The sequence below is a fragment of the Chroicocephalus ridibundus genome, chromosome 2 (genome assembly GCF_963924245.1).
Source record: "Chroicocephalus ridibundus chromosome 2, bChrRid1.1, whole genome shotgun sequence".
Lineage (NCBI taxonomy): Eukaryota > Metazoa > Chordata > Aves > Charadriiformes > Laridae > Chroicocephalus > Chroicocephalus ridibundus.
Genome location: NC_086285.1, coordinates 20,302,109 through 20,317,714, shown reverse-complemented (window position 1 = coordinate 20,317,714; position 15,606 = coordinate 20,302,109). Strand labels below are relative to the sequence as shown.

At 40.8% G+C, this 15,606-nt stretch overlaps 1 protein-coding gene across 4 annotated transcripts in view; it reads left to right on the top strand.

The window, feature by feature from the left end:
* The window catches only part of ARMC3 (armadillo repeat containing 3), a 67,074-nt gene extending 51,575 nt beyond the window's left edge, over nt 1-15,499 (top strand). For 3 of the 4 annotated variants that reach the window (XM_063323875.1, XM_063323876.1, XM_063323877.1), the window contains 7 exons: nt 338-506; nt 1,405-1,505; nt 2,600-2,692; nt 4,182-4,274; nt 8,044-8,241; nt 11,590-11,752; nt 14,239-15,499. In XM_063323875.1, coding sequence (XP_063179945.1) covers nt 338-506; nt 1,405-1,505; nt 2,600-2,692; nt 4,182-4,274; nt 8,044-8,241; nt 11,590-11,752; nt 14,239-14,448 — 1,027 coding nt within the window. In that variant the 3' untranslated portion in view covers nt 14,449-15,499. The remainder of the gene's footprint in view (nt 1-337; nt 507-1,404; nt 1,506-2,599; nt 2,693-4,181; nt 4,275-8,043; nt 8,242-11,589; nt 11,753-14,238) is intronic. The other variant, XM_063323878.1, reaches the window with a different exon arrangement.
* The last annotated feature ends 107 nt before the right edge of the window (nt 15,500-15,606 follow it).

The following is a 15,606-nucleotide window of genomic DNA, read 5'->3' as shown; positions in this document are numbered from 1 at the left end:
GGTTCCCTGACCCGTATCACGTGGTCGGCTCTGAACATTATTCCTTTTACTCGATTTTTACATCCTTCTTTTTCTGAACTTCTCTGTGGTCCTAACATCCTTCTGATAAAATGCCGTGGCATCCTGTCTGCATTTCTTTATGTAACAGTTTAACTGCCTAAAGGAATCCCTTTTGCTTTTGAGCACTGCGAGGCGTTTTCCTCCTCTAGAGAAAGAATTCTGTGCAGCACTTGGAAATGAATCTCTCTTGGCCTTGGTAATGCTGAAAACTCTGAACTCTATAGTAACAATTAATTAGTATTTAATGATGAATTAGCCTTTGTATTTTGTTTAACAGTGCTCTAGACATCCTAGAAGAAATTAATCTATCAATAGTGTGCAAAAATAACTATAGTGAAGCTGCTCTGGAAAAGTTACTTGATAACAATCTCTCCCAAAAGTACAGCCGGATGGGATATTTATCATCAAGTAATATCATTACTGATGGATTCTACGATTGTGGTCAGGTAAACTACTTTAAATAAATTCCTCTACTTAGAAAGATTTAAATGTTCATCTTGATTTAGAAAAAGTAAGAGCACTATAGCAAAAGCCAGAGTCTGGCGATGTAAAATACTTTGTTCTCTTGTCCTGAAGTTTCCCAACTTTTATACTGATTTCTCTTGATTATCTTTCTCCATGGATGAAATCTCATCATCTTCACACTATCCCCCAGCTGCAGTCTGCTTCCCAATCCTATGTAAGCTCTGCAGACTTAGTTCCTTTCCAGATCCTTTCTCAGACCTTGGTTCCTCTGGTCTCTTTCCCTGCAGTATACTTAACACTAACCTGACACTGAATGACCTATGGACTTTTTGCTTGTTTATTTTTACATAAAGAAGTAAAGAGTTCATATTATCACCTTGGTCATGACCCTTTCTCTCACAAAGCGGTGTTTATATATAAAAACTGACTCCAGCATCACTTGTGAGGGCTGTGTTCGGTATAAATCTGAGAAGGACTTTTCAAAATGCCTAAGTGAATTAGAAATACCAGTCTTACTGAAAATCAGTGAAATACCTGGTCCTAAAGCACTTGGTTGCTTTTGAAGATTCCATCCTATATTGTAAAGGCTTCAGAGACAGGAACATTTCCTTATTCAAGAACTGTTTGGAATGACATAGTTAACAATAACTACAAGTTAAATCATTTATAAACAATCTTCTCTGAGAAAATTGATGAAGAAAATGCAAAAGAAGAAGAAAACAATTTCATGTATTTTGAATGGCCTTATAAGTTCTTATGTAAGTCTTCTGTTAAAGATCAGGAATTTTAAATTACTCTTTAGATACCTTTTAAATATATTTTTTCTCTTCATCTTTAACTGAACAGAACACCTTATCTTTTATGCTAATTTTCTTGTAGATAAAACCTGGAGTGAAATTTTTATCTTTGGAGGAACTCAGCATGCGAGAGCTTACTGACCAGCGGGCCATAATCTTCATTAATGCTAAACCAAAAGAAGAGTGAGTGACATTTGATCTACTAGCATTTATTGCAATAGCTCATCTTTTCTATCATTTCCACTGTTTCCAGTACAAACTACGTAGTATAGATATATATACGTACACATATATAAAATAGAGAGATCTGTTGTAATCCCAGCAAAGGGCATCATGTTCTAGAAGGCAAGAGATTTGTATTTTATAAGAATTTGGAAAATAGCTTTTTTTCCCTCTAGACAGAAAAGATTTATTCAGTTGAGTTGTTTTTTTTAACTCAGCCACTAAAACTCATTCATTTAACACCCTCTGATTCCTGATGGTGGGACACCCCGTGTTTTATTAGTTGTAACAAAGCTTGTCACCTGCCATAATAATTATGTCACCTAAGCTGAATGTCAACATGCGACAATGAAACCTATGACCTGATGATCTTCTTGTACAGACAAATGCATGGAGTTTTAAGCACAGCATCCCAAGAGGCAGGACAAAGCCAAGCACTGAGCTTTCGGGCTTGATAAAGAACCTGTGTCCATTTCTTCTCTGTTTAAGTTGAAGCCAGCCTAACAAATCTTCTTAGATTTGAATGCAGGAAGTTGGTACTGGGCTTGTTTAACTGGGAGTCATTTCCTGTAAACAGTCTCACAGATCAAAGAATGCTCTACCAATATTTTGCAAGTCCAAAACCGTCTTCTCTGTCAACACATCACATATTTGGTTTACAGTATCATTAGCTTCCCTTTTAAGCTTGTATATGACACCGTAAAGATGTCTGAGAATATCTTTGACAAATGAAATTTCCATGCTTTGTGTTGATCCCTAGTGTTATCTTTAACTATCAGGTTTTCTTTCTTTGACTTTGATACAGCTTCTTGCCTTTGCACCTTGGCAACAGTCTTACTCCCCAGTTACTTTTGTGTTCATCATTTGGTATTCCATACTTCATTTTTGATCCCCGAATCAATATCCAGTTTATCAGTGGTTATGGTATTTCTTCCACTTATATACTTCCTATGAATATATTTACGGCCCTTTAAAATCAGAACTCTGTTTTCATAGTTTAACATGCAAATACTCGCTCTGCAAATAACATGCAAAAATATCTTGTTCCGTTTCAGTCTTGCAGTAGAGGAGAAGGCACAGGATTCCTTTTTTGAACAGACTATCTTGTCACCTTCTATTTCAAGAAAAAGCAGTAGAGACAGAGCAAGGTATTGTTTTAAGATTTGCTAGTTGTCAATGCTCTAACATTAGAAGTAGAATTCTGAGTGAAAAATGGTGATAGACAGTTTCCTAACAGAGTACAGATGCTCAAATGCAATGTTAAATATGTTTTCAGAGTCTTTCTTTCACCTCCTAATTGCAGTAATCTTCCTTTGTCTACCTTAGTAATTATTCCTCTCCCTCCCCGTGCTGTATTTGGACATATCCCATTTATTTGGCTGTTTTTCCTTTCAATATCCCTTGAAGGCAGTGAAATGCTGTTATTTTACAGCTTGACACCAAGACCCACGGAAATTGGGGTAGAAGTTCTTTCTCAGTTTAGAACCCAGTCCCACGAAAAGTTCCTACACTGCCTACATGCATCCTTATTTCTAGATTAAATTTCTTCCAGTGAAATTCCATAGATGACTTAGAGGTGAGAGAGGTGTGCTCAGAACTGTGCCAGTTTTGACAGCAACAAGCCTAAAAAAGCCTCGCTCTTGCAGGGCTCCCTCTGACCCATACAATACACCAGGTACAGTCCTGCTGTCCTTGCTGTGGAACTGACCTGGTGGGCACGTCCCCTCACACCAAACAGGTCAGAATCTCTAACCTTGTTGCGGGAAATTAATTTACTTCTATTACAGACAGAGGATCTGAGCCTGCCCCTCCCACCTGCAGAGAGCCGATCACAAGATATTTGGGGTTTAGCAGTCTCATTCTGGTTCGTTGTAGGTGTTCACTAACGAAGGGGCATAATGAACAGAGCTTTCTACTTCAGCTGTTAGGGCACTGACCTGAGAGGGCCGAGACCAAAGTTCTAGTTCTTTGTCTTGGTGACTTTTAATATAAAATGCTTAGTTTGTTCCTGTGGAAGAAAACTGAACCATGGTCTCCCAACTGAACCGGTAACTCTTTATGTAGAACAGCAGCACAATCACAACCACGACAGCGCCTGTCAGAGAAGGCTCTGCCTAATTCCAGAGGAATGTTCAGGATTCCAAACCCAGTCCAAATAGGGCCTCTTTGCTATCAGTGGGATGGTGTCTAGTCCATGGTAGGACTGTGATGTAACCTACAGCTCTTCTCATTTTTTCTGTTAGCTAACTTAGTTTGCTGACCATTTATCATGCTGGTTTCTGTGGGTCCCAGTCCTGACTTCCTGGTTTTCCTTATTTTATGGTACAGGGGGCCTTAGCCATGCCTCAGGGCTTTTGATTCTAGTTGTTGGTGGGCGTTACAAAATGCTAAGCGCTGCAGGGTTGGGAAAAAAGGTAGAGACGGAGTGTCTGTTGTAGGAACTGAGGTGCTGTGCTTGCAGTTTGTAGCTTGGAGCTCATCCATGAACTATGACATCCTACTGTCTGTACAGGCATTTTATTGATAGAGATAATGGTTGATTTCTTAGATTGCTTATATATGTCTGTGTATGTATGTATCTGTGTGTGCTTGAGAGATGAAATCAAGAGCAAATTGGAACCTGCTTTGTAATCTCAGGAGCTCAATGGTATCTCCAGTGGAGGAAAAGCAGGAGTTATCTGGACAACGGTCTTCACTGAGCAAAAGCAGCACTGGAGAAAAAGGCTTAAGGTATTATACGTTGAATTATATGTGTATCAGTTGGTTTAGAACTGACATGCAAATTGTTGACAGATAATAGCTACTGACTGTGAAGGGTTGAGGTTCTGACTTAAATCAGGACCCTCTTTGTGAGATAAGTCTATACAGAATTTATTCACTTCCAAGGCAGACATTTACATTTGACTAGTTATTTGGACTGCAAGCACTTCTGCAATTCAGTTTAAATCATTTTGTAGTAGATATCTGAAATGGATCATATGGATGGCATTGTGGAAGGTTCCTGTTGCAAACAGTTCCTGATGCAGAAGAGTAGATACTGCATCTTGAGTGTCTTACCAGGCCTATTCTAGCTTCTGCTCGTTTACCAGGTCCTCCTGATGCCCAGCATGCTCTGGTCATCACCCAGCACACGTATGCCAGTTTATTCAAAGGGAGCAGGAGGCAAGGGGAGATATTGAGCCCCAGTTAAGTTTGTTCTGCACCAGTGGGGGATTCCTTCATCTCAGAAGATGCTCTGGAATCATAGACCATGTTGCATAGTCTCAAGCAGCTGCGCAGAGCTGGGAGACCTGTTCTGACGAGATAATACGCTTGTTTATTGCAGTGTGAGATGAGGATGGATGGTTGCTTGTAATTTATGTCAGTTACACAGTAAATGACTGCTCTGTTAGCAACCATAACACTTTTGGAAAGCAAAAAATTTTCTTCAGGAAAAAACAAATACGTGGTTCCGTTTCACATAGCAAACTTGCAGAGATACAAAGACTTCTTTCTTCAAGTATGAAATAATTGCTTTTGAATGTCATGATCAAGTTGTATGATTTATAACCCCATTGTCATTCATTCTGAATCCATAATTCATACATCATTATTATTATTAATTTGTGAGATATATGGGAGTTACTTGAAGGTCAGTATCTGACTCCAAGTCTCAAACATGCTTAGACTTTCTTCCTACATATTTTTTCCTTTGATCATATGCTTCTGTTCATCATTATTTTGGAAAGTACTACTGGACACAGTTTAAAGCCATTGTTTTGAAAATGTGATACTACTTTATATAAACCATAGTTGAAAGCGAAGAGAAAGGGCAGTTGGAATTGTCTGCTGGAAGTGTTTGAATTAGATGTAAAGGAAGTGCCTCGCTGATAGTTTGACATACATTTGCATAGACAGATAGAGACATTTTTGATCAAACAGTTGTGTATCTGATGTACACATTGGCTGGGCTAAAAGATAATATTTAATGTAGACTGATAAATGTGCGTTTATTCCATGCTATGTTGCAGTATAGCATTTAAGGAAGTATTTTCCAATGCTCATTTAGTCCTTTTCTAAAAACAGCCAAGGCATTAAGCTATGCAAAAAAGGAATGAAAATAGGTGTCGTGGCTGTCTTTTGGTGGTAGGGTATTGTATTGGCTGCTTTCTTCCTCACTGTTATGGTTTAAGAAAACCCATAACAATTTATTGTCGTTTAGACAATTATTCTATCACCTGATGACCCTTCCCCAGCTGGAAAGGGGAATCGGGAAAAGCAAGGAAACACAAGGGTTGAAATACAAATAGGTTTAATACGATAAGACTAAATCATTAACGATAACACTAAAGAACCAGTATTGATCCCGATACCAATGTAAAACATCCAAGGATTATACTCAGCCAATTCTATCAGCAGGAAGCTGTGCACTCCCAGCAGTGGACAGCAAATGTCAGACACTGCGAGCGCTATGGCTTCGGGAGGAAGGGAAGGGCTCAGGGGTCCGGCACCGGGGCAAGGAGTTCTCTGGACCGCCACCATCAAGGGACAGAGAGAACTACGCAGCAAACACTCTAATTTATACCGAATGTGATGTTCACCGTATAAAATAATCCTGTTGGCCAGGCCGGGCCTCGCTCCTCCTCATCCATGCACCTGGCAAGGCTCGAAAACACCAAGACCTTGAATCCCACATAGCCTAGCTGGCTAGAAAGTAAATATTTTCATGAATTCAGACACTAGAGTCTTCTAAAAGTTCTTCCTGAAAACTGGAAAGAAGGAGAATAAGAATTCAAGAGTCATTTGAGTAGATAGGAAAAGGGAACAAATGTTCCTGCTATAGCGCTGTAATTTAGCAGTGCACTTTTCATAGAGAAAAGAAAGGACTGGGAGAAGAGAAGGGAAGAGCAGGGGACACAGAGAGAGAATGGCCAAGGAACAAGGATTATACCATTTGTAGAAATTGTTGTTTTGAAAACCTGCTAAGTCAGACACCAGAGAGGTGGGAATAATTCAGGGTGGTTTTTTTTAAACAGGATATACTTAACCATAATCAGAAGTGTATAAATGGAGAAGTAGGTAGCTGTTTAATCCACCATTGTAAAGTCCCCTGGCTATAGTTAAATAGAGTCACATTAGATAAAGAAAACTGTTTGTCTGCTTTTTTCAAATATAAGTGTAATTAATAACCAGAACAGTTTATTTAAGAGGGTGGTGGATTTTCTATAATTTGGAGATTAAATCTTAATTGGTTATCCTTCTAAAAAAATGCGCTTTATGAAATCTATGAAAAGGGCTTTTTGTGAATATGATAAATTTCGATAGGTAAAAGAAAAGTTTGCAAAGTATTCTGAAGACAGATTGCTTGAATTAGATTACCGATAATGGTATATGCCCTTCTGCTTTATCCAGTGCCTTCCGTCTTAAGAGTGCTGTTCATTGTAAAAATTTTAAGAATAACTTGAAAATCTTACAATAATGATAGTGTGCCCTGGAGCCGTGTACTCCAGTCGTCCTTTATTTCTTTTTCTTCCTTCCAAGAATGCCAGAAGTATTATGGATTTTAAAAAATAAGCCAGAACTTTTAAACTAAGGAAAGAAATTTTGTCATATTTCACATTGGAATTATTTGGGACCTATGCTGAAAAAAGACGTAATGTTTACAAAAACGCGAGTTGCCTGTGTTCCCACCAAGGAAGAATCCTGAAGTGTCTGATTGTATAGATCTTAATGATACCTCTGATAAGATAGTGATTTTGTGGTTGCTGCCTAAGTTGTGAAACGCACTAGCTAAGCTGAACGAGCATTTCAGTTGTACCTCTGCTGGGTGCTTATGGTGCCTCTTCAGGATCACAGTCATTTTTCAGATTCTGAACATTAGTGAAAAAGGCAGTGTGTACAATGAAAAAAGTCAGCAAAAACAGATCCCTCGTAAAATCTCCGTCTGCAAACCCTGTTGTAGTTTGTATAATGCTTGAAGCACGTGGATTTGCAACTGCAGAGACCACCGCTTGGCATGTCCTGCCAAGGTTTCAGGCGGGCTCGTGAGACCGTTTGTTCCTTTATTTGAAGTCCAAATCTCTATCGAGTAAAAACTCAGGGGAGTTCATGATTTTTAATTCATGACCGTATGCAACCGAGCTGTAACTGTCTAAAAATGTTTCCTATGTACTCTCTAAAAACTTGGTATTGTTGTTATGTAGCTGTATGTAGGTAAGTGTCTTCTCCCCTAGATAATCCATGTATGGGAAAAGCATATCAGAGCCACAGACAAACATAAACTGAGAATTTACAGGAATATTAATATGGAATTAGTGTCACTCTCCTGAGGGCATGTTCCACAAATATTCTCTACAGCTTTGTAGATTTTGGACTATTCATTATCAAGAGAAAAGATTTCCCCTACCTTTCCCCCAAAATCAGCTTGTCTAAAATGTCCTGTTGGAGAACTACTGTATTAGAATTTGGACTTTAGAGATTACAGTATTCTAAATATGTGTATGGTTTTTTTCTGTGTAAGAAAAGGGAAGGGGAAAAAAGAAGATGAAAAAATGAAAGAAGTTGCTCAGATTATATCTAAAGTCCAGGATGAAATAAATCTAGAAAATTCACACTGGCTACCACCACCTGACTTCATTTTATTGGATTACATTAATGATGCTTCCAGAACAATTCTACCACTAACTACTACCCGGGGACAGGTTGTGGCTCTTGCGCAGTGAGTACCGAATTGTGTTTCCGTAGATAATGCAAATAAGTTGAATTGGTAAAATAACAGTTTTCTCATCCAAGGACAACTTTTCCAAATTTTTTATTTTTCCCATCCTTAATTGGAATCCAAATGAGCTTTGATCCAGAATTTTGACATAATTTTAGATTTTAAGCTTCTTGTTTCTAAATTTGTTGTATTTAGTTTAATTTTTCTAAAATAAAATACCACTTGCAACAAAAGGGTACAAACTTCTCATTCTGAAAATATTCATATGGACAATTTCTTTTTTTTTTTTCACATTTACATACGTGTATTGATCCTTTCCAAGGAGCACATCAGCTGCACATAGCATCTATATCATCAAGGAACTGGAGGCACCCTCACCTAACACTGAGACTGTTGCAACTTAGTGTAGGATGTCTGTTGTTTCTCTTACAGCCTCTCTTGCCTAGTTGGTTTGGAAACCCCTCGGGACAGAAACTCTCTTGTATTTTGTTTTCCTATGGAGCCAAAAGCACGAGACATTTTTCTAGTGTAGGTTTTAGGTGCTACTGTAATTAACATCCTGATGATTTAATAGTGCCAGAATATCGCAATGGTGCGTGTACAGACTGTTGTTATCAATGTGTGATTCATTAGTTACACTGACTTCTCAGCCTTGGGCACCAATCACTGTCATCTCCAAGCAGCGTGCTGCTTTCATCTTCTCCTTGGTTTAACCTTTACTATCTTAGCAGTTTCCTGGCTGCCTCCTGAATCCGGGGAGTTCGGCGTCAGATCCCGCTGAGTCTCACAAAATTTGTTTCTTCTACTAACTCTCATTTTTAATGAAGTGCTCTAATGTGATATGAGGAATGACTTTTCTGTTGATTGCAAAATTTGGCAGGACAGATATTCATCCTTAACTATCCAGCTGTGTATAAATCACGCTGCCTTCCTCAAGGTGGAATCCATAAAACGCTCTTTCAAATCCCCTCTTCAAACACACCAACGAAAATACTTGCAGGCGCATAACCCAGAGAAACAATCACGGGAAATTTAAGTAGAATGTTTTCTGCAGGGATTTTTATGTGTATGTTCCATTTTAAAGGGCTGCCTGGACAGCGTGTGTGGAGTCGGAAGGCAAGGAGGAGGAGGAGGAGGAGAAGGCAGCTGTAGAGCCCTGGGCAGCCCGAGCAGAGCTCCTGCTGTGCTCACAGGGGAGGGAGCTGGGGCAGAGGGGGGGACACGCGATAGTGCTGGCTCTCTGCTTTTAAACAACGGCAGCACACCTCTGTACTGTGCATGTAGGCTTGGGAAGCTTTGCTCTCCTTACTGGGGGCTGGCTGCAGGCACAAGCGGCACAAGTGACTGCGTGGAGCCCCCCCGCTTCTTCAGGCTCATCCAGTAGTTCCCCACTTCAAGCCACCATGCCTAGCCTGCTCAGCGGTAGCTCCCTGTACCCGTGCTGTCACAACCAGCACCTCCTCAGGCACTAGGGTTTGAGAAATGCGGCCTTTGAGGTTGCCTTGCACGTACGGTGAGGACAGAACCCGTTCACAGTTACCGCAGAGGAGGTCACGCAGATTTTAGCTCCCTGCCCAAAGCAGTGGCTTGTGATTCCCACGTCAGCTCTGCAACACTTTGTTCAGAGTGAGAACCCTCAATAACACTGGTGCCTGTGGCTGAGGACATGTTGAGGAACAAAGGTCTTCGCATACAGGGCCATGCACAGGGGAGGTGAAGGTGTCTATGAGGAGGTAGGGGCTTGATCCTGTAGATACACAATCACCCAAAAGACATGCTTTTGGCAATGCTTGCACAGATTGTGATTTCTGATCTTCTGTTTCTTTGACTGAGACATCCTTTTTAATGGATAAATACATGTCCCTCACCGCCCAAATATTGGCTTCGATATAACCAATCGTAGAATCATTTAGGTTGGAAAAAGACCTTTAAGATCATCAAGTCCAACCATAAACCTAACACTGAATAAGAAAGCATATGTAGAAGTTGAAGTACCCTTCCTGGATATAGTTGCTTTCCCATATTGGGATCATTACCGATGGCTTTATTTTTGTCACATAGAATCACAGAATCACAGAATCACAGAATGGGAGGGGCTGGAAGGGACCTCTGGAGATCATCTAGTCCAACCCCCCTGCCACAGCAGGGTCACCTAGAGCAGGTTGCACAGGAACGTGCCCAGGTGGGTTTTGAATGTCTCCAGAGACGGAGACTCCACCACCTCTCTGGGCAGCCTGTTCCAGTGCTCTGCCACCCTCAAAGTGAAGAAGTTCCTCCTCATGTTTATGTGGAACTTCCCATGTTCAAGTTTGTGCCCATTACCTCTTGTCCTGTCCCTGGGCACCACTGAAAAGAGCCTGGCCCCATCCTCCTGACACCCACCCTTTAAGTATTTATAAGTGTTGATAAGGTCCCCCCTCAGTCGTCTTTTTTCCAGACTGAAGAGACCCAAATCCCTCAGCCTTTCTTCCTAAGAGAGGTGTTCCAGTCCCCTAGTCATCTTTGTAGCCCTTTGCTGCACCCTCTCCAGCAGTTCCCTGTCCTTCTTGAACCAGGGAGCCCAGAACTGGACACAGTACTCCAGGTGCGGCCTCACCAGGGCAGAGTAGAGGGGGAGGATGACCTCCCTCGACCTGCTGGCCACACTCTTCTTGATGCACCCCAGGATGCCATTGGCCTTGTTGGCCACAAGGGCACATTGCTGGCTCATGGTCATCCTGTTGTCCACCAGGACTCCCAGGTCTCTTTGCACCGAGCTGCTCTCCAGCAGGTCAGCCCCCAACCTGTACTGGTGCATGGGGTTATTCCTCCCCAGGTGCAGCACCCTACACTTGCCCTTGTTGAATTCATAAGGTTCCTCTCTGCCCAAATCTCCAACCTGTCCAGGTCTCTCAATATGGCTGCTGCCTCCTCCTCCTCCTCCCCTTCTGACTCAACACGTTTTTATTACTATTTGAAACAAACGGAAGGGCTAGAGATTGTAATACATAGCTCACATAATCTGTTAGCTGTAAAGATGATGTAAAGATGTAAAGAAGATGTTAGCTTCAGAGCAAGTTCCTCAGTAATTACACTGATATTGGTGATTTTCTCTGAGGACTTTGTGCCTATACTAGGCCTCTCCAGAATCTCTGTCTGTGACAAATGTGAATGACCTGAGTTACGGTTACCTGTGTTTAACAGTGAGCATATTTAAAATATGAGTTAATAAAATAACTAAAGCAAAATAGCAGGAGTATTAAAGCCTTATATATCATTCACATATTGCTTGTATACATTTCATTTTGCTATACTTTTGTGATAAATAGAAGAGGAATTATAGATGTAATTGATAACACATTGGAACAGGTTTGTTGCAGACAAGATGGGTGGCCCGATTGAAAGAGACAAACTACATGACTTCAGCTGGGAACTTCACGTAAGTGAAGTAGAATTTGAACTGAAAAGCAACGTCGTGCCTATCGGGAAAGTCAAAAAAGGGACGTTCTACCACAGGGCTTTACTTTTCAAGGTACATTAACATTTATTTTACAACACAACATATTGATATGAAAGGGGTATTATGAACTAAAGTATACTTGCAGCAGTATAATATAATATTTATATTCATGCAAAATCTTTTGTATACACTGAAGTAATTTTTCACTGGCAAAGTTGATTTCCCAGTGAATGAAAGCCAGCATCGCTTCTTTCTGTAAACATTCTTGTTGTCATTAAATTGTCTTAAGTGATATCAGCAGAATACTTGATAAATGGCAAAAAGCCAAAATATTTGATTGGGAGTCAAAACATTTTACATTTTCTGTAAACTGTAAAATATTGAATTATGCAGCTTCCTTTTTTTCCTGTGCTGCAAATGTACACTTGTTGGGATAATTTTTATTTGGTATCTATCCAATATTCTATGATAGTGTAGAACAGCTTTTAGGTTCTAGTTTCTTAGTCTGGGAAGATTCATTTCTTCTGTCCTCATGTGAAGCTGTACTGGTACAGCTTATCTGTCCCATCCTTTTTCCTTGGCTGTTGGGTGGCTGGACTTTTCTCCTTCTTGGATGGAAAGGAAAAGAAAAGCAAAGGCATAGCACATTTAGTGGGAAGGACCTAGGAAACAGTACACAGGAGAAAGAGCACAATCCTAAATTTATAGTATCCATGGGGAGAGAAAGTTCCCGACATATTTTATGAGGTCTGTGGGCATGAATTAATTCTACTGGAGCAGCACTGATGCTTGCGTATCCTCCACTGTCCTAAGAAGCCTTTCAGAGAATCGTAGAATCATAGAATTCCCTAGGTTGGAAGGGATCTTTCAGGTCATCTAGTCCAACCATCAACCTAACTCTGACAAAAACCGTCACTGAACCATATCTCTAAGCACTACGTCTACACATCTTTTAAATACCTCCAGGGATGGTGCCTCAACCACTTCCCTGGGCAGCCTGTTCCAATGCTTAATAACCCTTTCAGTGGAAAAATTTATCCTAATATCCATCCTAAACCTCCCCTGGCGCAACTTGAGGCCATTTCCTCTTGTCCTATTGCCTGTTACCTGGGAGAAGAGACCAGGACCAGCCCCCCCTTCTCTACAGCCTCCTTTCAGGCAGTTGTAGAGAGCAATAAGGTCTCCCCTCAGCCTTCTTTCTCCAGACTAAACGACCCCAGTTCCCTCTGCTGCTCCTCGTAAGACTTATTCTCCAGACCCCTCACCAGTTTCATTGCCCTTCTCTGGACCCGCTCCAGCACCTCAATGTCTTTTTTGTGGTGAGGGGCCCAAAACTGGACACAGTACTTAAGGTGGGGCTTCAGCGGTGCCGAGTACAGGGGGACAATCACTTCCCTACTCCTGCTGGCCACACTATTTTTGATACAAGCCAGAATGCTGTTGGCCTTCTTGGCCACCTGGGCACACTGCTGGCTCATGTTAACCTGGCAGTCGACCAACACCGCCAGGTCCTTTTCCACCAGGCAGCTCTCCACCCACTCTCCCCCAAGCCTGTAGCGTTGCCTGGGGTTGCTGTGACCCAAGTGCAGGACCCATCACTTGGCCTTGTTGAACCTCATACCATTGGCCTCAGCCCATTGATCCAGCCTGTCCAGGTCCCCCTGCAAAGCCTTTTTAACGTTCAAGCAGGTCAACTCTCCCACCCAACTTGGTGTCATCTGCAACTTTTCTGAGGGTGCACTTGATCCCCTCGTTCGATCATTGATAAACATATTAAACAGAACTGGCCCCAATACCGAGCCAGTAGGGACGGATCACCTCTCTTAAAGCCATGGCAGTCTAAGCAACGGATATCCCTGTAACAAGTTAAAAATCTTTCAGGATTTCATTCCTTCCCGGCAGATGCATTCTGAGGGAGCCGGTTTGTAGCTGGAAACCATTAAGCGTCTGTCGGTGAGAGCGCAGCACAGAGGAAAGGCAGGTGTTTCATCTCACAGGCGCTGGCCTCGCATTTCATTGCTTCCCACATTCCCGGGCCTGAAAAGCAAGGAGTGTGCTTCGGAGCGAAGCAGTGGTCCTGAACTTACACAGATAAAAGTGTTGCATTTTTGCACTTAATATTTCATACTAGCTGTGTGTGTGCAAGGTACACGCACCTCATTGCCTGAATAGACGGTTCTTCAAAATGTTATTCAGAAATAAGTCTTCCAACTGGAAAAAAACCAGTGCTGGGTACTGTGGGTGTTGCACTTCATTTGAGATCTGAAGGACTGGCTGATAAACAAATGTATCCGTGTCTGAAAAGAGTTAAAATGAATATTTTTCGTGTTGTGCATAGAATATGGTAGAAATAACATTTAAAAGCCTGCACTTTCTAAGCGGAACCAAAAATAAACATTTGCAGTTTGGAACACTTTAGAGATTTACAAAGTCTGTTTCAAGAAAGCTCTTGGCCTTTCGGGTACTTGTTTTCTTTTTAAGCATCTCTTGGCCTTGCTGTACATCACAGAAGCCACGTGTAGTAACTGCGATTAACTCCTCTTTCTTTCCTTTTTTAGGTGATAGCAGACAGAATTGGCATTCGCTGTAGTTTAGTTCGTGGCGAGTATAACAGAGCGTGGAATGAAGTTGAATTGGTTGAAGACTCTCCTCAAGGAATAGCTGGGCTTCTGCTTCCTCCAAAAAAGTATATGGTAGATCTAATGTTTGAGCCAGGCTTCTTGATAAAACAAGGAAGTGCAGAGGCAGATCAATACAAACATATTTAATCATCTTGACAAATTTTGCCAAAATGACTATGTTAAAGATGTTTGCAGTGCTAATATTTATGAAACATAAGGGGTTTCAGGTCCAGCTATCAAGAAGAAGCATAGCTGGTATGTTGTCCTAAATGTTTGATTAAACACATTTTAGATATCCAACTTCAAGGCTTAGAAATTTTGTTTATTTTTTGGTACTGTTTTAAGACTAAGCTGTAAAACTACAGATTAAAATTTGTGAGATCAAGAATATTTGGTATGTGTTAACATTATAATGCTTATTAAATAGGTTTAAATTATTTCCCAAATACACTATATCCTTTTTTTTTTTTTTACACTCCTTCAATTCCCATGCACATTTGTAGGAATTATATATCCATGAAGCAAGGAAGCGTGACATCTGGTGAAATAACAAGTCACCTAAAAACAACCGGACAATTTTTTTGTGCGAAATAACCCAAGAACCATAAAAAAATGCGGTGTCTGTGTTCTTGTAGTTTTTTAATGTTTGTATACGCACAGTTACTTTGCTTTGCTTTGCAGAGGTTTGTATCCGTTGAATTCATTAGTGCTTACGAGCGTGATCCCACCACTCCCCCTCCCTCCTCCTCTGACAGGCAGCATGATTTTCCGGTAGCCCTTTGGGGGACATTTTATCTTTCTGTTGTAAATTCACTCATATGGCCTCATGTTTGGTTTTTTTTACCTTATGTTCAGTAGTACCCTAGACATCAGAATGAAAAAGAACTCTGGAAACAAAATAGATGATACGCGAGCAGGACCGAGTGGAAGGTGAGGATGTGTTTCTTATCATTGCTACGTAGCAGGTAGGGGGCTGCTGAATAGCGATATGCTCTCGCTGACAGGCACGATCGGGTGTAGAAACCTGCAACTTTGAAAGTGCAGGAAATGGAAGTAAAATAAGAATTAATTTCCTACTAGCTATCATTTCGTATGGTTTTCCTACGCTGGAATTTCATTATTTTGTATTGGAACCATAATGTAAAAGTGTGACTTGTTCTGTTTGAGGTCTTGAAAAATCAAAGCAATTTCTGTTGTTTCTAATAAAAGTCAATAAATAAAAAAAGACAAAATGTAACTTTTTCAAAATTAAAAATGGGAAACTTCTATTTTAGACATATAAACTTGCTTTACATAAAATTATTA